Source organism: Phoenix dactylifera, chromosome 2, assembly GCF_051530095.1.
Source record: "Phoenix dactylifera cultivar Ajwa chromosome 2, Ajwa_hap1_PhDact_Kaust_v1.1, whole genome shotgun sequence".
NCBI classification, from domain to species: Eukaryota; Viridiplantae; Streptophyta; class Magnoliopsida; order Arecales; family Arecaceae; genus Phoenix; species Phoenix dactylifera.
Genome location: NC_143191.1, coordinates 58,655,698 through 58,677,359, shown reverse-complemented (window position 1 = coordinate 58,677,359; position 21,662 = coordinate 58,655,698). Strand labels below are relative to the sequence as shown.

Here is a 21,662-nt window from a genome sequence, read left to right as displayed (position 1 = left end):
CGCTCGTCTCGTCTTTGGTGACAAAACTTTGTTCACGCTACCAGATGAGAAGAAGGAATTCTACCGAACTTTTCACTCAGGAGTTTGTCTTAGGAATAGCGCGTGACCCGGACCTGTTTCAATTCGACGTTTGTAAAGAAGGAGTCGCATGAGCGGCTTCATGTCCCCTTTTTGATTAGGCCATTCTGGACTCGTTAGTTGGATTTACTCGGGATTCAGTCCCAGTAGAGGGCGAGATTGACCTTCTGGTCACAGCTGGGCTCGCCCCCCGTGAAAGTACCGTAGGGATGAGCTTCCTCGTGATATGCCTTCCCTCAGTCTACAATGCCATCCTCGGAAGTCCAGGCCTCAACGCCCTCCGAGCAGTGGTCTCAACTCACCACTTGCTCATGCGGTTCCCCACCGGCCAGGGAGTCGGCGAAGTTCGAGGAGATCAAATGGTGGCAAGGCGATGCTACCTGGCGACCCACAAGGCAAAGCGACCAGCCGAGGTGCCCGTCCCAGCAACCGATCAGCCCTCGACTAAGACTCTGGAGGCACGGGTCAACCCTCAGAAAGAGCGGGTAGAGCCTGGTGAGTTATTAATCCAAGTTCCTTTACGAGAGAACTCTCCCGAGCTAACCGTGCAGGTCGGCTCTGGCCTCAACAAGCATGAGAGGGGCCGCCTCGTTAATTTTCTACGCGACAACATGGACGTCTTCGCATGGTCGCCCGCGGACATGCCAGGAATAGATTCAGAGGTCATGGTCCACCGGCTCCAAGTGAAGCCAACCAGCAAGCCCGTGCGACAAAAGAAGCGAGGCGCCGCCCCTGAACGACAGCGAGCAGCAGCCGAGGAGGTCGGCAAGCTCCTTGAGGCTGGCTTCATCCGGGAAATATCCTACCCGGAGTGGCTCGCCAACGTGGTCCTCGTCAAGAAAGCCAGCGGGAAGTGGCGTATGTGCGTGGACTACACCGACCTGAATAAAGCCTGCCCAAAGGACAGCTTCTCACTTCCCAGCATCGACCAGCTCGTGGACTCCACCTCAGGTCATGAGCTGCTGGCATTTATGGACGCCTTTTCCGGATATAACCAGATCCGCATGGCGCCAGAAGATGAGGTAAAGACAGCCTTCATCACCGACGGAGGAACCTACTGCTACAAAGTGATGCCGTTCGGTTTAAAAAATGCCGGGGCAACTTATCAAAGGCTGGTCAGCCGGATCTTCAAAGAACAGATAGGCCGGAACATGGAGGTCTATGTTGATGATATGTTGGTGAAAAGCAAGGTGGCACAAGACCATATAGCCGACCTCAATGAAGCATTCTCCACACTCCGAAAGTACCAGATGAAGCTCAATCCAGCCAAATGTGCATTCGGAGTCACCTCCGGCAAATTCCTCAGCTTCATCATTACGCAACGGGGAATCGAGGCCAACCCCGAAAAGATCCGAGCCCTCCAAGAGATGACGCCTCCCAGGACGGTCAAGGAGGTACAACGGCTCACAGGCCGAGTTGCAGCTCTCGGGAGATTCATCTCCCGCTCGGCCGAGCGCTGCCTTCCATTCTTCGCAGCCCTCAAGAAGCCGAAGAACTTTTTGTGGTCGGACGAGTGCCAGCAATCTTTCGAAAAGCTCAAGCATCTGCTGGCTTCCCCTCTCCTGCTCACAAAGCCTCAACAGGGTGAACTCCTCTACCTGTATCTAGCTGTTTCCCCTGTAGCAGTAAGCTCGGTCCTGGTCCGAGAGGAGGGTAAACTCCAAAAGCCAGTATATTACACCAGCCGGGTCTTGAGGGACGCCGAGACCCGATACTCCAAGCTGGAGAAGACTGTCTATGCTCTGGTCATCTCAGCTCGGAGGCTCCGACCCTACTTCCAAGCTTATACAGTGGCTGTGCTGACCGACCAGCCAGTCAAGCAAATCCTGCAAAGATCAGACCGTGCGGGCCGGATCACTAAATGGGCCATCGAGCTCGGAGAATTCGACCTCGAGTACCGACCCAGACCGGCGATCAAAGCACAAGCGCTCGCAGACTTTATAGTCGAGTGCATTATACCGGACGAGGCCGAGCCCGAGCCTGAGCCACCAACGGAGCCGACCCCGAGTTTGACATGGACCCTGCATGTCGATGGCTCTTCAAACTCGGGGGGTAGTGGAGCGGGACTTATCCTCACCAGCCCGGAGGGGGTGGTCGCCGAGCAAGCCTTGCGCCTTGAGTTTCCTACTTCCAATAATATGGCGGAGTACGAAGCGCTTGTCGCCGGGCTCAAGCTAACCAAAGAGCTAGGAGTGAAGGACTTAAAGGCCTTCAGTGATTCTCAGCTCGTCGTCAACCAAATTATGGGCGACTTTGAAGCCAGAGACCCGACCATGCAGAAGTATCTTCAGAAGGTACGGGATCTCGCCTCGACCCTGGACTCTTTTCACATTCAACATGTTACCAGGTCGGAGAATCTCAGGGCCGACCAGCTATCAAAGCTGGCGTCCTCTCGCATGAGCGAGCTTCCCAAAGCGGTAGTACTGGAGTATCTCCAAAAGCCCAGTACAGACGAGCCCGAGCATACCCTCTGCACTGAGTTCGAGCCAAGCTGGATGGATGAACTCATCAGCTACCTGCAAGACGAAATCCTCCCCACCGATGAACAAGAGGCTCACCGAATTAAGCGCTCCGCCACCCGGTACATATTGCATGAGGGAAGGCTCTATCGGAGATCTTTCACATCTCCCCTCCTCAGATGCCTTCGCCCAACGGAGGCTGATTACGCCATGCGCGAGGTCCATGAAGGAATTTGTGGAAATCACCTGGGAGGGCGAGCATTGGCCCACAAAATTCTACGCCAAGGATATTATTGGCCGACACTCCAGAAGGATGCTATGGACTTCGTCCAAAGATGTGACCGGTGCCAGAGGAACGCCAATGTTCAACGCCGGCCCTCGGCTCCCTTGACTTCAATCAGTTCCCCTTGGCCTTTTGCCCAGTGGGGAATTGACATTCTAGGGCCATTTCCACTGGCCACCGGGCAAAGAAAGTTCCTGGTCGTCTCCATCGACTATCTCACAAAGTGGGTGGAAGCCGAGCCCCTCGCCCGGATCACCGAGCAGAAGATGCGGGATTTCATCTGGAAGTCCATAATCTGCAGATTCGGGCTTCCCTGCATCCTCATCTCCGACAACGGTCGCCAGTTTGACAACATTCACTTCAGAGAGTTCTGCTCCGAGCTTGGCATTGACCACCGCTTCACCTCGGTCACGCACCCTCAGACAAACGGAGAAACCGAGGTAACAAACCGTACTATTTTGCAGGGTCTCAAAGCCAGGCTCGACAAATCCAAAGGACAATGGGTCGAAGACCTATACAATGTCCTGTGGGCTTACCGGACCACGTTCCGCGTCCCCACCGGCGAGACTCCCTTCAACCTGACATACGGGACGGAGGCTGTCATCCCACTGGAGATTGGGATTCCTTCTCCAAGAGTCGAGCATCACGACGCCAGCTCCAACTCTTTGCAGCTCAGAAGCAACCTTGACCTAGTTGAGGAAACAAGGGAGGCCGCCCGAGTTCGTATGGCAAGGTACCAGCAAAGGACAGCTCAGTACTACAACGCCAGGGTCAAAGTCAAATCTTTCAGACCAGGGGACCTTGTCCTCAGAAGAGCTGAAGCCTCCCGACCAACTGAGCAAGGGAAGCTGGCCCCGAACTGGGAAGGACCATACCGAGTCACGCGCATCCGCCGACCCGGAACTTATAAATTGGAGTCTCTAGATGGAACTCCCATTCCACGGAGCTGGAGCTCTGAAAATCTCCGTGTGTACCACCAGTAGAACCCCAAGGGGTCCCTCATTATTCAACTATTGAATCATTCTATGAATTTCATTTCATAATAAACTTATGGTCTGCATACTCATTTCAAGCTCACCGATTTTTCTGGTTATCTCATGATCCCAGGTTTATTTCTCCTTCCCTGACCACGGTTGGGATGCCCCGATGCCTCGGGATGATGGGGGACTTACGAGGATTCCCTGAAGATGTTTGTGAGTTCGTGATACGCTCTCCATCGGCCAACGAGCTCGGCTCGTTCTCCTACCCTGACCACGGTCAGGATGCCCCGAGACGTCGGGATGCCCCGATCTGTCGGGATGGCTCGAGACGTCGAGATACGGTCTTAAGTGACCGACGAGCTCGGCTCGTTCTCCATCGACTTCTACCGACGAGCTCGGCTCGTGCTCCATCGGCCAACAAGCTCGGCTCGTTCTCCTACCCTGACCACGGTCAGGATGCCCCGAGACGTCGGGATGCCCCGATCCGTCGGGATGGCTCGAGACGTCGAGATACGGTCTTAAGTGACCGACGAGCTCGGCTCGTTCTCCATCGACTTCCACCGACGAGCTCGGCTCGTGCTCCATCGGCCAACGAGCTCGGCTCGTTCTCCTACCCTGACCACGGTCAGGATGCCCCGAGACGTCGGGATGCCCCGATCCGTCGGGATGGCTCGAGACGTCGAGATACGGTCTTAAGTGACCGACGAGCTCGGCTGCGGCCAAACGAGCCTCGGCGGCGCGCACTTCGGACCTTGTTAATGTGTGCGCGCCCTTCTCTTCATCGAGCTCAGCGGTCAGAGCTCGAATTCTTTCCTCGGATGCTCCAATTCTTTCTTGGAGCACCTGACGTTCGGCCTCGGAGGCCTGGTACCTCGCCTCGGCGGCCAGGTACCTCGCTTGGGCCTCCTCGTAACCATGCTGGCACCTCCGGGCCCGCTCCCGGTAGTCTTGGACTATGTGCATCAGCATTTCCGTCTCGTGCAAGTGCTGTAAAAGAGACGAAAAGAAAAACATAAGGCGCTGCGAGTAAAAACTTTTTACAAATTACACAGATGAAAATTTTTACTTACCCGGACGGCGTTGCAGCGGGTAGCGTCCATGAAGGCATTGTAGCTCATGGACTGTATCGTGGCCCGGTCGGCCGGGAGCAGCGCGACCCGAAATACTTCGCGCGCCACTCGAGGGTTTTCGAGGGCTGAATCGCCCTCGAATACCGACCAGGTGAGTGCAAGAGGCACTCGCTCCCCCGAGCCTGATGGGCCCGGAAGGCCAGCATCGGCTGGCCTAGGCGGAGCCGACCCCGAGGCTCCGTGACTGCTCCCTGGCTCGGAGCTAGGGGGCTGGGGTCGGACAAGCGGCCGATCTGACTGCCGCATGACTGAGGCGGGGTGCGCAAGCGCGGGACCCACGGAACTCCTCCCTTGGTCGGCAACTGAAGCATCCTGCCGACCAGGGATTTGTGCCAAGGGCACCGGGCATGGGAGCACCACCGAAGCTCCCCGGGAGCCCGAGCCCCTGGAATCCGCACCCTCCCTCTGACCAGCATCGGGGTGCGCGGGGCGAGAAGGCCCCACCTCGGAGTGCGCAGGGCGAGAAGGACCCGCCTCGGCCACTGCTGTCGCCGGGGTCACTGGGGTCGCCGAGACCTTCTGTTTCTTTCTCGGCTCGGTGGGCTCGCCCGAGAGCTCGGCGGCCCTCTTCTGGAAGCGAGCATAGAGGACTTCGATTTTAGTCACCATCTTTGCGATATCTGCAAAGGCGAACAGGATTAGAACATTAGAACAGTAAGGAAATAAAAAGAGACACTGTAACTATCCTTACCGTGGGGACGTGCCGAGCTCAAGCCCACGTTCACCAGAGCATCCTCACATATGAGGCCGTTCAGCAAAATGCCGTCCCCGAGGCCGCGGATGGTGTCGATGATCCCCTGCTCATGTGGAGAAAGCTGGGAGGGTTTGTTGATGGACCTGAGCTGGGCCGGCCCCCACCTGGGGTCAAACCCCCAGGACCGTTCAGAACCTAGGAAGAAGAATTTCTTCTTCCAGTCATGAATGGACGAGGGGGCACCATGAAAGAGTGGCCGACCCGCCCGAAGGGCGATGTAGAGCCACTCACCGTCTCCCGGATTCGACTTAAAAATAAAAAGTCGCCGGAAAACGTTGACAGAGGTCGGAATCCCGTGCAGTAAGCACAGTGACAGGAAACCGATCACTGTCCTCCAGGCATTCGGAGCGAGTTGCGCCGGAACCAGCCGGCATACCATCAGCAACTCATTCACGAAGCCGTGAAGAGGAAATCGGAGACCGGCCCAGAGTGACTCTAGGTACACTCCAATCCGGCCTACCGGAGGATCGGTTACCCGATTCCCACGCCTGGCGGGTTCCAAACGGAACCCGTGAAGAGGGAAAAACCACTCTTCGGTCATTTCGACCTCCAGGACGCTCATGGTAGATACAACCTCACTGGGAAGAGAACCCATTGAGAGAGAGAGATTAAAAAGAAAAAGGGGGACCTGAGGAAGATGCCGGAGAAAAGAACTTCAGATTGTGAAAAGCTGGGGGAAGAAAAGCTGGAAGCAGAAGGCAATAGGAAGGGGACGGAGGGCCAGGGGAGAGTTTATATAAACCTCCCCAACGGCCCCGATCGGCAAAAAGAAAAGCCGCACCCCGTTGAGATGACCACACGTGTCGGTCCAAAAGACAGAACGATGCATTTAATTAGGGCTAACATTTCGAACGCCGAAGCGCCCCATCGGATCGTGCGGCCCCATCATGAGCCCACGGCGCGAGGACGCTTCGCAAAAGGTGTCCCAATAATAAGGCTTTTCGGGAAAGAAGAGACGCCGCCTATTAAAGGCATCTCGAAGCGTCCGATAATTCAAAATGCGCAATAAATTAAAATTTTCGGAATTCGTAATGACCCAACTAAAGCTACTTCCCGCGCTCCAGCTGGTAGCCAACTGGAACTCGGAAGTCGGGGGGTAGTGTTGGGGGAAAAACTCCCTGTTCATACCGCCACGGAGGCGCTCGGCCAAAAAGCGCCGACCGGAAAGGCGCTCGGCCAAAGAGTGCCGACCAGAGAGCACCAACCAGAGGGGTGCTCGGCTAGAGAGCGCCGATCCGAAAAGATGCTCGGCCCAAGAGTGCCGACCAGAGGGAGCGCCAAGAAGAGGCGCTCGGACCAACCAACACAACCAAGTAGGGATGCTCGGCTAGAAAGAGCCGACCAGAGGACGCCGACCAGAAAAGCGCTCGATTAGAAGGCGCTGACCAGAGAGGAAAGAGCGCGAAATAAAGGCGCTCGGCTAGAAGGCGCTCGCCCAAAGGGCGCCGACCAGAAGCATTAGAAGCGACCCCGCCACAGGGCGCCCCATTGGGCGACCAGCTCGGCTCGGCACCCCTGCCGAGCCGATTGCCTTGACCAAATGTTCGACTCCTGCCTAACCCCCTGAGGGACCTGACAACTCCACTACAACCTGCCGCTATCTCCAAGCCATCAAGGCATAAGATCTCCGCAGGTATTCGGCACGATCTGCCATTAATGCATGAGACCCCCTCAAGTCTCCGATGCACTCAGTCATTTAATGAACACGGCTCAAGGCGATCTCCGGATCACTGAACCATCAAAGCGTATGGCTCTTCCTGACCGCCGGTTCACTCGGTAATAAATGCACTTACCATCCACGGACCCCAGGCCCACCGCGGCCGGCGGTTCAACCACTCCAACAGGTCCGATCGACCGTGACAACTTCCTGGTTCCGGTCCGATTCGGCCTTATTCTCCACTACGCCATTAATGGGCCAAATCGTGCCCAATTATTACAAAAGAGAACAAACTCCCTGTCACCTCCCAGGCAACATAAAATCCTTCTATAAAAGGGAGCCTGGGAGGAAAGAAGGGGAGGACCGGAACACAAGTAAACAGCACAGACACAATTGAGCACAATATTCTCTTCATCTTCTCCACATATCTCTTCCTTGCTCTCTCCACATATTTGCCCCCTCTGACTTAAGCATCGGAGGGCCGGCGCCGGGGAGCCCGGCCACCGGCTTTTTTGCAGGACAGGACAGGACGCACTCTCCCTCGCTCGCTCACCCTCCAGGAGGACGCAGCCGGCCGGCGCACCGCCGTCCGCCCTCCCTGCGGCGGAGCTCCTCCTCCCCTGGCTCCGTGGCGGCCCCCGGGTCCAATTTCCAGCAACAAATCTCAATATCTTTTAAAAGGAGCAATGAATCTCAACATTCTCAACTATTTTATTGCTTCTTCACACTTCAATATATTATCATCTTCAAGACATAAATGTATCCTAGTAGCCATGTTTTAAATTTTAGATGACAACTCTAGATGTCAGTTAATGCTTGTTGAGGCTTATTTGCAGGAGAAATGATACATCTTTGAAGTTATATAACTATAGTTGACAGATAAATACTTTTTTACTAGTCTTTTTGGATGAGGTTCTAAATCGTGAAACAGCACAAGCCCATTGAAACTGACCACGGGCCAATTGTTGTGCTTGTGATTAAATTTAAGTGAAATTGGACCCTTAACCTGGTGAGGACGTCAAGACTTAAATGGAGGAGTATGTGAGGATCGCATGCGGGTGTGTATTTAGTCTCACATCGTCTATGCACTGAGTGGAACTTGGATACTCTTAGAGAGCTAAAGAACCTAAATAATATCTTCCAACTAATCTTTTTCAATGAGATCTTAGGTTGTGACACATGTGATGATCGATCAATATATCTAAATGGCTAAACTGGATTAAACAAGGCAATATGGGGTGGATATTTCAATTAACACTCAAGATTATCAATTCCCTTTGAAATCATAAACTAGGAAAATGATGAAACTCAGAGCAAGTTGGATCTCTATTTGGATGGTCGAGTCATGATAAGATATGTTCGAAAGGAATGTCGAATCTCCATTCTGACGACAAAATAATCGACCTCCACTCCCCAAAAAAGATTTCTCATCAAAAATGGAAGATAGCGGCTCTGCGGTAATTGCAGCAGCAATGGTGCTGTTGGAGTATCAAAGAGACCGATTGTCTGATGCCTTTTCTGATCATTATTTTCTTCATGATCTCGCATCGTTCCATGATTGTCCAACCACCTAGCTGACATGATTATGGTCGAACAAGCAAACCAACCACATACGTGTGTCTGCAACGTGTCCGTGTCAGGATTCTTTCCCGTTTGCTTGGATGGAGACGCCCAATGCTCGATCAGCACTCACTTGTTTGCATATCGTACGATGGTTTGTGATTAAGTGAGACGGAAGACATACATGTCCTGCTTTTTTCTTGGCTTGCTCAATCACAAGCCATGATACAATACACGAATGGCTTATGACTGAGCGCTAGAAGATCTCTCATAGTTCAATGAGAGGATCTAAATTCGACATGTCCTCTTCCAGATGCTTCAGGGAATCATAGGATCATATTTACACCTCCCAAAACTCATCCTCACGCTAACTGTAAGTGAATGCTCGACCTTTTTTTTTTCCTCCATAATTTGTAGATTAATATATTTACTTCGGGTGGTTTTAGTCTTCACGTCTCCAGTTAATCAGGCCATGCTTTGATTTCTTGGAAGTTTACCCGTAAGGCAAACAAAATCAGCTCGAAAAGAAGTTCCATCAGAAGGCCACGGCTCGCGAGTTCATGAAATGAGCTCGCGAATTATGACATTCTCTGCGTTTTTCTTTTCCTATCACCATCTCCACATCCACCTCCATTTCGTCCCCCTGTATCTTATCCCAACGCCTCCCCTTAACCCCCCCCTTCGCATTCCTACCTTGTATTGGTGGAGCTCCACTAGCTTCTACTCTACTCCCGTTGAGCATGATCCAATGCCAGCCACCTGGACTCCTTTTTCCCTGCCCTTAGCGTAGCACCTGCCACCTTTCCTCCGCCTTCACTCTCGCTCACTCCATATGTCTATCCACCGCCCGTCGTCTCCTTTCCAAACCAAACATAATACTATCATAATTGCTAATCTCCATGAAAGCCGTCCGATCAATGCAACTGAATTGTTCGACAACAATAGCTGTACTCGGGAATATCAGTCATAGCATGTGTTGGATGATGCTCCATGACTTTGTCGAAAACAAGTTCTCTCAACATGCCGCCCAGAAGCTGTTCAAAGGAATGCTCTAAAGAAATGTACCACATAAACAGCGCATCACCACCTTCCTCTCAACCTGTAAGGATTTTGGTAGCTCTTTCTCCAACATCTTGGTCGCTGCCGGGGCCGGCTCGAGCCCTAGGCGACTGAGGCGGTCGCCTAAGGCCCCCGGCCCCAAAGAAGCCCCCCGCTGCCGTCGCACCGCGCTGCGTCGCTGCCCAAAGAAGACCCTGCTGCCGCCGCGCCGCGCTGCGTCGCTGCCCAAAGAAGACCCTGCTGCTGCGCTGCACCGCAGTTTTCACAGCAGTGGCACTGTGGCAGTAGCTACTAACCTACCGCCTGGCGCCTAGCTGCCTACGACAATGGATAGCCGACAAGACAAGCAACGGACGACTCCTTCCCCCCTTCTCGTAGAGCCAACGGCTCCCTCGACAAGATGACTGAGGGTGAGTCTTCTGCAGCGACACCATCCCAATCCGGCAATCCCATCGCCATTCGCCCATCGTCCCTTTCTTTAAAATCCTCATGGTCCTCCACTCCTCATTCCTCAATCCTCATCGTCCTTCTCAGCTCCTCTTCTGCAGCTCTGCTTCACCGACCACCCTCTTCTGTCTTCGTCTTCGTCGTGACCAACAAGGGCCGAAGGGCGCCGCCACGCCGGCGAGCCGGCGAGGTCGTCTCCTCTGTCTCCCGCCGTCCCGCGACCTCCTTGCCTCTCTCTCGTCCGCTGAGGCCTAAGTCCCTGGCTCCCATCTTCTTCACGTCAGCCCGCTGCACTTGTAAGTCTCTCTCTCTATATGGACAAGAAAGATGTTTGAGAAAATGCCTATGAAAATTTGTGTGCCTAATTCCGTAGTTTGTTTGTCTTGGCATTAGATGTCTATTGGTTGAGCCGTTGAGGTCAATCCAGTCCATTTACAGCAGTAGTTCGGTCATGCGCCATGAAGTTGATAATCACACTTACATTCTGCATTTATTTGAGTGGCATTACCTTTTGCAAGTTCATGCTGATCTTGAAATCATGCTGCTTCCCCGGTTCCCCCTCCCTCATAGGAACTCACCGAAACATTTGTCCAGCCTTGCTTGAAATTGGTGCTTCCTTGCTTCTAATGTACTTATTGATTTGATCTACAAGCAGCCTTCCTTATCTTTTCTGGGTGAATGTTGGATAGAATGATTCTTTCAGTTTTATTTTTTTATATCTTGCATTGTGCCATTGTCCTTGTGTTGGTGCTCTTAGCATTAGAAGCAGAGCTCAATTCTCAAGTTCCTTTCACTAGCCTTGTCAACAAGTAGAAGTTGAACACCCTTTTTCTGTCTTTTTTTATTGGAGTTTAGAGATTTATTGTCTCTCATGGGGCAAAAATTACTTTCATCCACTAAACATAAGACTAGACTATTTGAATTCACCCAATATTTTCCTGTATATCTTTCCTTTGGAGATAGCATCTCAATTTCTTCCGCACCTCCCCGCCCCGCTCCCCCCCCCCCCCCCAAAAAAAAAGTCTATTGTAGAATTTTTTTAGTATTGAAACACTATTGTTTAAATATGAAAATCACTTATTTCACCTCATTGGTTTGATAGTTTTAGATCCAGTTTCAACTATTTTAATATGTCTGATGGCATCATGCTTAAAGAATTAAACTTTATACTTTTTGAAAACAGAATGTTTGAATAGCCCTATTAGTTTGTTTTACTTGGCAATTCGAAAACAGCACAGGTTTTAGATTGGTTCTAGCTGAAATTTTGACATTTTGCTCTCAGTTTCCATGCCATGGGGAGAAGTCACAAAGTATTATAACAAATTTCTCCTACCATGGTTTACTAATTGGAACATTAAATTTTTTTGTTATCCTTATCTTTCAATATAAAATTATAGATTGATTAGTTTTATCTTATTGTTTTTGAATAGTTTGCATTCTGGGTGTTCTTGAATCTCGACCGTTTTTAAAGTATTTTATATTTATTAAAATATTTTTATCATTTTTTTTAAAAAAAGGTCTCTTTCAGTGAGTTCGCCTTAGGCCCCCAAATATATTGAGCCGCCCCTGGTCGCTGCACTTGTCGATCGCTACCTTGTTCGGGTCCATCTACGAGTTACGACTCCAAGGCTGTTGCTTGCTCCGCCAAATGTTTGGAAATAGCGCCAATGTTCTTTTTGGTCTACTTTGCAGTGCGGTAGCAATTGAGTAGCGGCGGAGCAGCAATAGTGGTCAGGAGATCAGATGCCGGTCTTCGTCCTCTTTCTCAATTGTAATAATAAAAAAGCAGCCCCTCTTCTACATATAAAAGCACTTCTTCTTACTTGCGGAACTTAGACATCTGTACCTAGACTAGAAATTGGTGATGAACAATCAAAAAGCAATTGATCTCGATATTCTTCAGGGAATATAACTGATGCGGGATTTACACCCCCTCACCAGCAGAGCCCACACACCAGCCGAGCAGCAGAAGAGAGAGTGTCCTCCAGAAGGTATTGTCCGCTTTGGATCCGATTCGGGGGTCGAGCGTACCCGGAGCCCTCCTCACGGCGCCTCACGGTTTTGCCCCACAAAAGGCGCCTCCTTAGGGAAGGGTGATTGAGCCCCCCATTATATGGCACAGACCTTCCCGCTACACGGCCGATGTGGGACTAAATTCGGGGAACCCCCCGTAACACAGCCCCCCCAGCGGGGAGGTCCTGTGCCCGGGTCGGCTCCTTGCTGGATAGGCGGAGGGCCGAGGCCCTCCTTCTAGCGCCATCTGATGCGGGATTTACACCCCGTCACCAGCAGAGCCCACACACCAGCCGAGCAGCAGAAGAGAGAGGGTCCCCCAGAAGGTATTGTCCGCTTTGGGTCCGATTCGGGGGTCGAGCGTACCCGAAGCCCTCCTCACGGCGCCTCACGGTTTTGCCCCGCAAAAGGCGCCTCCTTAGGGAAGGGTGATTGAGCCCCCCATTATATGGCACAGACCTTCCCGCTACACGGCCGATGTGGGACTAAATTCGGGGAACCCCCCATAACACAGCCCCCCCAGCGGGGAGGTCCTGAACTCATGAACAGGAAACCGCAAGCCGGCCCAGAGCGTCTCGCGGTGAACCGCGATCCGACCTGGGGGCGGCCGTGTCGCCCTATCTTCCGGTCCCGCCGTTTCAAGATGAAACCCGGGCTGGAAGAAGAACCGGGAGCGGATTAATTCCAACTCCTCCCCTGACAGACTCGACCCAACTTCCTCAGGACTGAGACCCATTCTTACAGAAAAATGAAATGAAACTAAAGATAAGGGAGGGAGGGGGAAAAGGAACCCTAGCTAGTATAGGGTGGGAACCTACGGGACATCGCCGGAAATCGCTCCGGGCACCGTCGGCAAAATTTGGTCGAAGGGTGGAGCAAGGAAGGAGACGGCGAAAAAACAAGGCAACCAAATAGAACTCTTAGGGCAGACTCGTGGGGTTTATATAGACCCCCCTGACGGCCCAGATCGACAGGGTCGGTTCCCATCCCCCGACCGGATTGCGCCACGTGTCGACCTCGAAAGCCGAGGCACCACATTCACTCCGGATCAATAAATCGGGTACGAAATCGAAATGCTGTCCCATCGGATCTCGGGGCCTCATCATGGGTCCGCAGGATCAGATCACCTTGAAGAACGAGCGGACGTCACCCCCGCTCCCCTCATTTAATAAGGCTCTAGGACACGTGGAGCACCGATGTAGCCTCCACCTCCCCAGATCAATGATCCGCTAATACAAGATCGGAAATGTCCGACCTCAGATCATGCCGCGTGTCCATTTTGAAGCACGGAACGGCATACTCATTGATGAGCAGGGAGCCTCGACCACGAGATCGAGGCGCCGCCTTGTCGGGCCCAGGGACCCTCATCATGGGTTCGCCGCACGAAGCGATCTCGGAGATCCAAGAGGTGCCACCCCCATTACAGCTGCTTCGAAAAACGTAAGGATACAAGCCCCATCATAAGTTCGCTGAATAAAGCGACCTCGAAGCACCAAAAGGCGCAGGTTCCGTCATAAAGGCTCCAAGAAGCGTAAGGGTGCGGACGTGATTCCCTCCAACTTTAATGATAGTCTCTACTTCCCACGTCCGAGCCTGCAAGCCGCTCGAACTCGGAAGTCGGGGGGTAGTGTTGGGGGAATAAGGTTTTTTCCCCAGTGACACAAGTACCCCTAAGAAGTCGCACAACCGCCGACCTTGGACAACCGAAGTCAGCGTCCGACCTCAAGACATCCGACCTCAGAACCTCCGACCTAGAAAAATCTTGACACCCGAGGTCTATCCTTGTCAGCCACCTACTACGACCGTACCCCTCCGATGTCTGGCCAAGGGCCATATCCTGCCACTGCCCCAGCATTTATTGCGCATGACCTCTGCAAACCTCCAGTTCACTCCACAATTAATGCGGATCTCCGGCTTACTCCACAATTAATGCGGATCTCCGGCTTACTTCACAATTAATGCGCATGGCTCCTGTCATCTACGGACCCTCAGCTCTCCACGGCAAGTCAGCCAGCGGAGTCCAATCGACTATGATAAGTCTCTAATCTCGGCCTTACCTCCGACACCAATGCAATAATTCGCCCGATCGCGTGTCAGCTCGGGTAGTACGACGACCTCACCTCCGACATCAGCACAATGATTCACCCGATCGTGCGCCGATCTGAACAACATGCCAAGCCGTACTATGGCCTCGCCCCATCACATCACAGGTAAACCGACCCCCCTATAAAAGGGAGCCTTTGCTTCTCAGATGGGGGGTTGGGAGATTCCGCACTCTACAAACACTGTTCTTCCTCTTCTCATACATTTGGCCCCCCCTTCTGACTTGAGCGTCGGAGGGCCGGCGCCGGAAAACCCGGCCACCGGTCTATCTGCAGGCACCCGGACGGAGGACGCCGCCCGCCGACGGATCGCCGCTCCCCTGTGAGAACCTGCTACTCCCTCTCTTCGACCGAAGATCGCCCCCGGGTCCAATTTCCAGTAACAGCTGTGTTACGGGGGGTTCCCCGAATTTAGTCCCACATCGGCCGTGTAGCGGGAAGGTCTGTGCCATATAATGGGGGGCTCAATCACCCTTCCCTAAGGAGGCGCCTTTTGTGGGGCAAAATCGTGAGGCGCCGTGAGGAGGGCTTCGGGTACGCTCGACCCCCGAATCGGACCCAAAGCGGACAATACCTTCTGGGGGACACTCTCTCTTCTGCTGCTCGGCTGGTGTGTGGGCTCTGCTGGTGACGGGGTGTAAATCCCGCATCAGATGGTGCTAGAAGGAGGGCCTCGGCCCTCCGCCTATCCAGCAAGGAGCCGACCCGGGCACAGGACCTCCCCGCTGGGGGGGCTGTGTTACGGGGGGTTCCCCGAATTTAGTCCCACATCGGCCGTGTAGCGGGAAGGTCTGTGCCATATAATGGGGGGCTCAATCACCCTTCCCTAAGGAGGCGCCTTTTGTGGGGCAAAACCGTGAGGCGCCGTGAGGAGGGCTTCGGGTACGCTCGACCCCCGAATCGGACCCAAAGCGGACAATAGCTTCTGGGGGACACTCTCTCTTCTGCTGCTCGGCTAGTGTGTGGGCTCTGCTGGTGACGGGGTGTAAATCCCGCATCAATAACAAATGACAGTATCAAAGCACCACCACGGAATATTGGTTTGAACGGTAGAAAATATCACTGTACCTATGATTGCCAGGGTTCAAATCCGCTGCGCAATCACCGAGGTTTTCCGCCTCCATCATTTTGCCAGTCCTAGGATCTTGCCCAGCGTGGACGGGGTGGACAGTAGAGGTGGGCATTGCTTGCTACAGTAATGGGCCGTGCTAGGCACGGCTCATAAAAAGAGGTCGGGCTGGGTTAAGGATTTCGGGCCCGCGGGCCGAGCCCGACACGGCCCATAAGGGCCTGGGCTGGCACGATTCGTGGGCCAAGCACGGCACGGCCCACCATCCTACTCTTCCCAAACCCCAACAACGTTATCTTCTTCACTCCTCCATCCTTGGCCCTCCCCATCATATTCCTCCTCATGATCCTCTCCCCATTTAATCCATCCTCGCGGCTCCTCGTCGACGGCCCCATCAACACCTCCGTCCACATCTCCACCTCCCCTCCCCTGCTGCAGAACACCTGCCTCCCGTGGCTCTCGGTTCGGCACCCGCTCTCTTCCTTCCTCCCCGTCGCCGCCTTCCTCGCATCGCCGAGGCAAACCCACGGCTCCTCCGCGCTAAGTTTCCTCAAATCCGCCATGAACACCTCGCCGGAGTTTACTCCAACCTTGAACATCGCCGAGAGGCTGTCAGAGGCGGCGAGGGAGGGGGAGAGGGCGAGGAGGGAGTCGACGGCGGGGAAGTGGGTGAGGACGGTGGCGCGGCGGCGGAGCGCGGGGTCGAAGGCGGTGATCTTGCTTCCGTAGGCGACGAGGAGGGAGCCGGAGGAGGCGGCGGAGAGGGCGGAGGGGGGGTCGTGGTCGGGGAGGGGGAGGGCGAGGGAGCGGCGGAGGGTTCTAGAAACAGAAGCTATTTTTTTTTTTGGACAGACGGACCGTGCCTGGCACGGCCCGTCTCATGCCGGGCCCGGCATGGCCCGCCACCCCACGGGCCTAGGGTCGTGCCGGGCTTAGCCTTTAGGTTAAGCGGGCCGTGCCAGGCACGGCCCGTTTAGTAACAGGCCGGGTCAGGCACGGCCCGTTTGGTCTGTGGCCCGGTGGGCCTGGATCGGGCCGGGTCCGGCATGGCCCGATGCCCATCTCTAGTGGACAGAGGGGACGAGGGTGCATCGTTCGCGCAAAGAAAGAATTCACCTTCTTTGGAATAGTCGTTGGATCCATACAAGCTGCTTCAAGATCTATGTAGATAGTTGAATGATAAAATTTGGAGCGCTTTGTGATCTATAGATCACTCCAATGGTCGATGATGTGAAAAAAAAAAATAATCATTCATCCACACACGAAGGATACAGCCTGAACACGAATAAAAAGGATAGGGTAGCCCAAAGCTCTCTCTAGCTCAAACAAAAGAACAACAACTAATAATAATGTCAAAGCTCAAAAAAATTAGTATAGAATCTAGAAGGTGCCATAACAAAGCCCTAACTTAATCAAAACTTCTTGCAAACATTATTGTAAACACATCTCAAATATAAATTTTGAACGATTGAAATTTAATAACACAATGCTAACCCAATTTAGTTACATCAGGGATACAACCCTAGATTTGCTTCAGCAAATGCAGGGCAATATAAAATCCAAGATAGCCATTATCAAAATGACAAAAGCGCACAAATTTTGAATGATAAAAATCTAATAACACAAAGCTAACCTGATCAACATACAGGATTGGTGAGCTAACTCTAGGTTTGCTCCAATGTATGAAGGGTAATGTAAAATCTAGGATGACCATAATCAAAACGACAGAAGTGCACAAATTTGAATCATAAAAAATTAATAGTACAAAGCTAGCCCAATCAATTTACATGATTGCTGTTCTAAGTTTGCTCCAACGTCCGGAGGGCAATATAAAATCCAGGGTAAACAAAATCAAAATGACAGAAGGGTATAAATTTGGTATGATTAAAATTCAATAACACAAAGCTAACCCAATCAATTTACATGATTGGCAATCCAACTCCAAGTATGCCAACCTATGAAGGGCAATATAAAATTTAGGATGGCCATAATTAAAATGATAAAAGTGCGAAAGAGCTGGATAATACCTCTAAATGAAACACTTCCTTAATGAAACAAGATTGTTCCCATCCATAGATGCAGCCGGCCAGAATGAAGCAAGCAAGTTACGTTAAACAAAACGAGATATTTCAATCAAGAAGACAAAATGAGACATTGATGAAAGGGACTTGTTAGGATAATCAGGTTCGTGGCTGCCATTCATTTTCTCTTTTATTTCTACCCTAGCTTGATGTGATCATTCTAGGTCGTCTTATCTGAGTATGCCCATTTTTTAGGGTTATACTTGCATGCAGCTATATTGCGGTTCCAATTGTTCCGGAGCTTGATCCGCACCACCGACTGCACGTTGTGGGGCAATAAATAGGTTATTTTTTAAGCCTGAAATTATATTTTGCACTTGTATTTTGGATCAGGCACGGAATTTTGGAGGCAAATTTCTGTTATTGATGAAAAAATGCATCTTATTGTGGTTGAAAATTGGTTCGAATAAGATGCCATGCTAGTTGAGCTGCTAAAGTGCGCGAACGATCAACTGCTCAAATCATGAAGATTAGCTGAAATTGGTCCGACTAAGATGCAGCGACTGTTGTGCTTGGATGATGGCAGTTTCGATACTGGTCGCTCCCGATATGATGCTGGACGGATGAGATCATTCTTAGACTTTTGCTCGGATATCAAATTTGATCTGAAACAGCAAAGATTAAAAAGCTCCCTTGTCAAAGAGTGTATGGTAAAAAATCATTTGACGCCTAAAATGGATTTTTAGAACATAATGAAAATGTTGCAATAGTGGCGTAGTAGCAATACAAGGAAGTAAAAGGGCTCAAAAATGCTTACACGAAGAATCTTCCTAAAATGGTTATTTATATAGATTATGTTGCTGGAAATTGGACCCGGGGGCAGTTTTCGGTCGAGGAGAGGGAGCGGCGGTGAGTTCTCACGGCGGGGCGGCGGTCCGTCGGCGAGCGGCGTCCTCCGTCTAGGGCGGTCGGAGAGAAGGGGCGGCAGGTCCTCGTGGCGAAGCGGCGGTCCGTCAGTTGGCGGTGCCCTCCGTCCGGGTGCCTGCACACGAACCGGTGGCCGGGTTTTCCGGCGCCGGCCCTCCGACGCTCAAGTCAGGGAGGGGGCAAATAGTGTCGAAAAGGAGATAAATAATGTCTGTAGAGTATATCAATCTTCCAACCCCCTCCTGAGAGGCCAAGGCTCCCTTTTATAGGCGGGGGTTGGTTTACCTGCGATGTAACAGGGCGAGGCCGTAGTACGGCTCGGCATGTTGTTCAGGTCGGCGCATGGTCAGGCGAATCATTGCCCTGATGTCGGCGGTGAGGGCGTCGTATAACCCGAACTAGCACGCTGTCAGACGAATTATTGCATTGGTGTCGGAGGTATGGCCGAGATCGGAGACTTATCATAGTTGACTAGACTCTGCTGGGCTGATTTGCCGTGGAGAGCTGAGAGTCCGTAGATGACAGGAGCCATGCGCATTTATAGTGGAGTAAGCTGGAGATCCGCATTTATTGTGGAGTAAGCCGGAGATCCGCATTTATTGTGGAGTAAGCTGGAGATCCGCATTTATTGTGGAGTAAGCCAGAGATCCGCATTTATTGTGGAGTAAGCCGGAGATCCGCATTTATTGTGGAGTAAGCCGGAGAGTTACAGCGACCATGCGTAATAAATGCCAGAGGGGCGTCAGGGTATGGTCCTCGGCCAGACCTCTGAGGCGCGCGGCCGTAGTAGGTAGATGACAAGAGTAGACCTCGAACATCGGGGTTTTTCTTAGGTCGGAGGTCTCGAGGTCGGGCGTTCCGAAGTCGGACGCCGACTTCGGCCGTCCGGGGTCGGAAGTTGTACGGCTTCTTAGGGGCATTTATGTCATTTGGGAAAAAATCTTATTCCCCCCAACACTACCCCCCGACTTCCGAGTTCGAACGACTTGTGGGCTCGGACGTGGGAAGTAAAGTCTGTCACTGAGGTTGGGGGGCGAGTCTCGTCCGCCCCCTTGCGCTTCTCGGAGCTTTCATGGTGAAACCTGCGCCCTTTGGCGTCTCGAGGCTGCTTTATTCAGTGAGCTTATGATGAAGCTCGTATCATTACGCTTCTTGAAGTGGAGGTGGCGTCTCTTGAATCGCCAGGATCGCCTTACGGCGGATTAATGATGGGGGTCCTCGAGCTCGTCGAGGCGGTGCCTCAATCCCGTAATTGAGGCTTCTCGCTCATTAATGAGCGTGCCGTTACGGAGTTTAAAACGGACACGCGGCGTGACCCAAGGTCGGACGCTTCCGATTTCGTATTACTGGATCACAATTCCGGAGAGGTGGAGGCCACATCGAGGCTCCACGTGTCCCAGATCTTATTAAATGAGGGGGCGGGGCAGCGTCCGCTCGTTCCTCAAGACGATTTGATTTTGCAGACCCATGATGAGGCCCCGAGACCCGATGGGACAACGCTTCGATTTCGTACCCGATTTATTAATCCGGAGTGAATACGGTGCCTCGGCTTCCGAGGTCGACACGTGGCGCAACCCGATCTGGGGATGGGAACCGACCCCATCGATCTGGGCCGTCAGGGGGGTCTATATAAACCCCTCGAGGTTGCCCTAAAGGTCTTATTTGGCTGCTTCTTATTTTCGTTGCCTTTCTCCCTTGCTTCCTTTCTCCACCGAACCTTGCCGTCGGTGCCCGGAGCGATTTCCGGCGATGTCCAGTAGGTTTTCACCCTGTTTTCACTAGGGTTTCCTCTTTTCTTCTCCTCCCCAACTTCCATTTTCCGCTCTTTTTAACTTTTATTTCGTTCTTCTGTGGGAATGGGTTTGGGTCCTGAGGAAGTGGGATCGAGCCTGTCGAGGGAGGAGTTGGAGCTGATCCGCTCCCGGTTCTTCTTCCAGCCCGGGTTTCGTCTTGAAACTGCGGGGCCGGAGGACAGGGTGACGCAGCCGCCCCCAGGTCGGATCGCGGTCTACCGCGAGACACTTTGGGCTGGCCTGCGCTTTCCCGCCCACGAGTTCGTGAGCCAGCTGCTGGCCGAGTACCAGCTCGTCCCGGCGCAGTTGGCTCCGAACTCGTGGAGGACCATAATCGGGTTCTTGTCCCTGTGCCTCGGGCACGGGATCCCGATCTCGGTAGGCCTCTTCCGCCGGTGTTTTCTGTTAAAGAAGAACTCGGCGGATGCAGGGTGGCTATACTTCGCCTTTCGGGGCGGTATGTCACTCTTCCAGGGTGCCCCTTCCTCGATTCATGAGTGGAAGGGGAAGTTTTTCTTCCTGGCGTCTGAGGCGCCTTGGGGGTTCGACCCGAGGTGGGGGAACCCTCGGTTGAAGACCCTCAATAAGCTCTCCGAGCCCTCGAGGAGGGAGCTGAGGACCCTGGACTCCGTGCGAGCCCTCGGGAGGGGCAACGACCTGACCGAGCTCCTGCGGGAGGACGCCCTGGCGAGCGTAGGTCTGAGCTCGGCGCGCCCCGAGGGTAAGGGTGGTTACATTATTTTATTTTTTCTTCGTTCTTTGCTTTTACTGTCACTGGTCTGACACTTGACGAAATTTTGATTTCAGATATTCCCCGCCTGCCGACCAGCAACACATCACTTTTCTCTCGCCTGAGGAGGTGAGAGGCCGAGGCCGGGGGAGCTAGGCCCCAGCCCCGGAAGAGGGCGAGGTCGGACGGCGCCTCCAGTTCAGCCGGCACGAGTGGCCCCGAGGCGGGGGCCCCTGCAGCCGACCCGAGGTGGGAGCGGGTCGTTAGTGATGCAGGCCCGTCGGCCCCTCCCTGCCCTGCCCCCCTTGCCCAGCGGGGGGAGTCGTCCATGGCCCCGCAGCAGCCAGAACCCGGGCTTGCTCGAGGCCCCGAAGCGAGCGGCTCCGGGACCTCGGGCCCGGTCGTGCCAAGCTCTTCCCGGGCTTTCCGAGAGGAGTCGGTCGAGCCGGACTCCCCTATTCCCGAGGGGAGCTCGGCCTTTCAGGATGCCGAGGTCGCGCGCTTCATGTTGCGGCGTGCGGTACTTCCAGCGGACCGGGCCGTGTTCCGGAATGTTTCGCTGGAGGAGGTCGTTGGCAGCGCTTACTGCAACACCGCCCG

At 53.1% G+C, this 21,662-nt stretch overlaps 1 protein-coding gene across 3 annotated transcripts; it reads left to right on the top strand.

The window, feature by feature from the left end:
* The first annotated feature begins 9,146 nt into the window (after positions 1-9,146).
* Positions 9,147-21,559, top strand: LOC113463128 (uncharacterized). 3 transcript variants are annotated; one of them, XM_089929305.1, is made up of 3 exons: positions 9,148-10,703; positions 11,925-21,053; positions 21,140-21,559. In XM_089929305.1, exons 2-3 carry the CDS (start codon positions 20,396-20,398, stop codon positions 21,193-21,195), a joined length of 714 nt encoding a protein of 237 aa, XP_089785431.1. In that variant the 5' UTR covers positions 9,148-10,703; positions 11,925-20,395; the 3' UTR covers positions 21,196-21,559. The 3 variants fall into 3 exon arrangements, 1 of the variants encoding a protein (XP_089785431.1); XR_016399670.1 differs by lacking the exon at positions 21,140-21,559 and having other exon boundaries at positions 9,147-10,703; positions 11,936-17,566; XR_016399671.1 differs by lacking the exons at positions 11,925-21,053; positions 21,140-21,559 and adding an exon at positions 10,801-11,883 and having other exon boundaries at positions 9,147-10,703.
* The last annotated feature ends 103 nt before the right edge of the window (positions 21,560-21,662 follow it).

Bases quoted from the DNA above. Each gene is read 5' to 3' on its own strand.
- LOC113463128 (XM_089929305.1), top strand. From the start codon at position 20,396: ATGGGTTTGGGTCCTGAGGAAGTGGGATCGAGCCTGTCGAGGGAGGAG. The intron at 21,054-21,139 runs GTAAGGGTGGTT...TTTTGATTTCAG, and splicing joins GAGCTCGGCGCGCCCCGAGG to ATATTCCCCGCCTGCCGACC.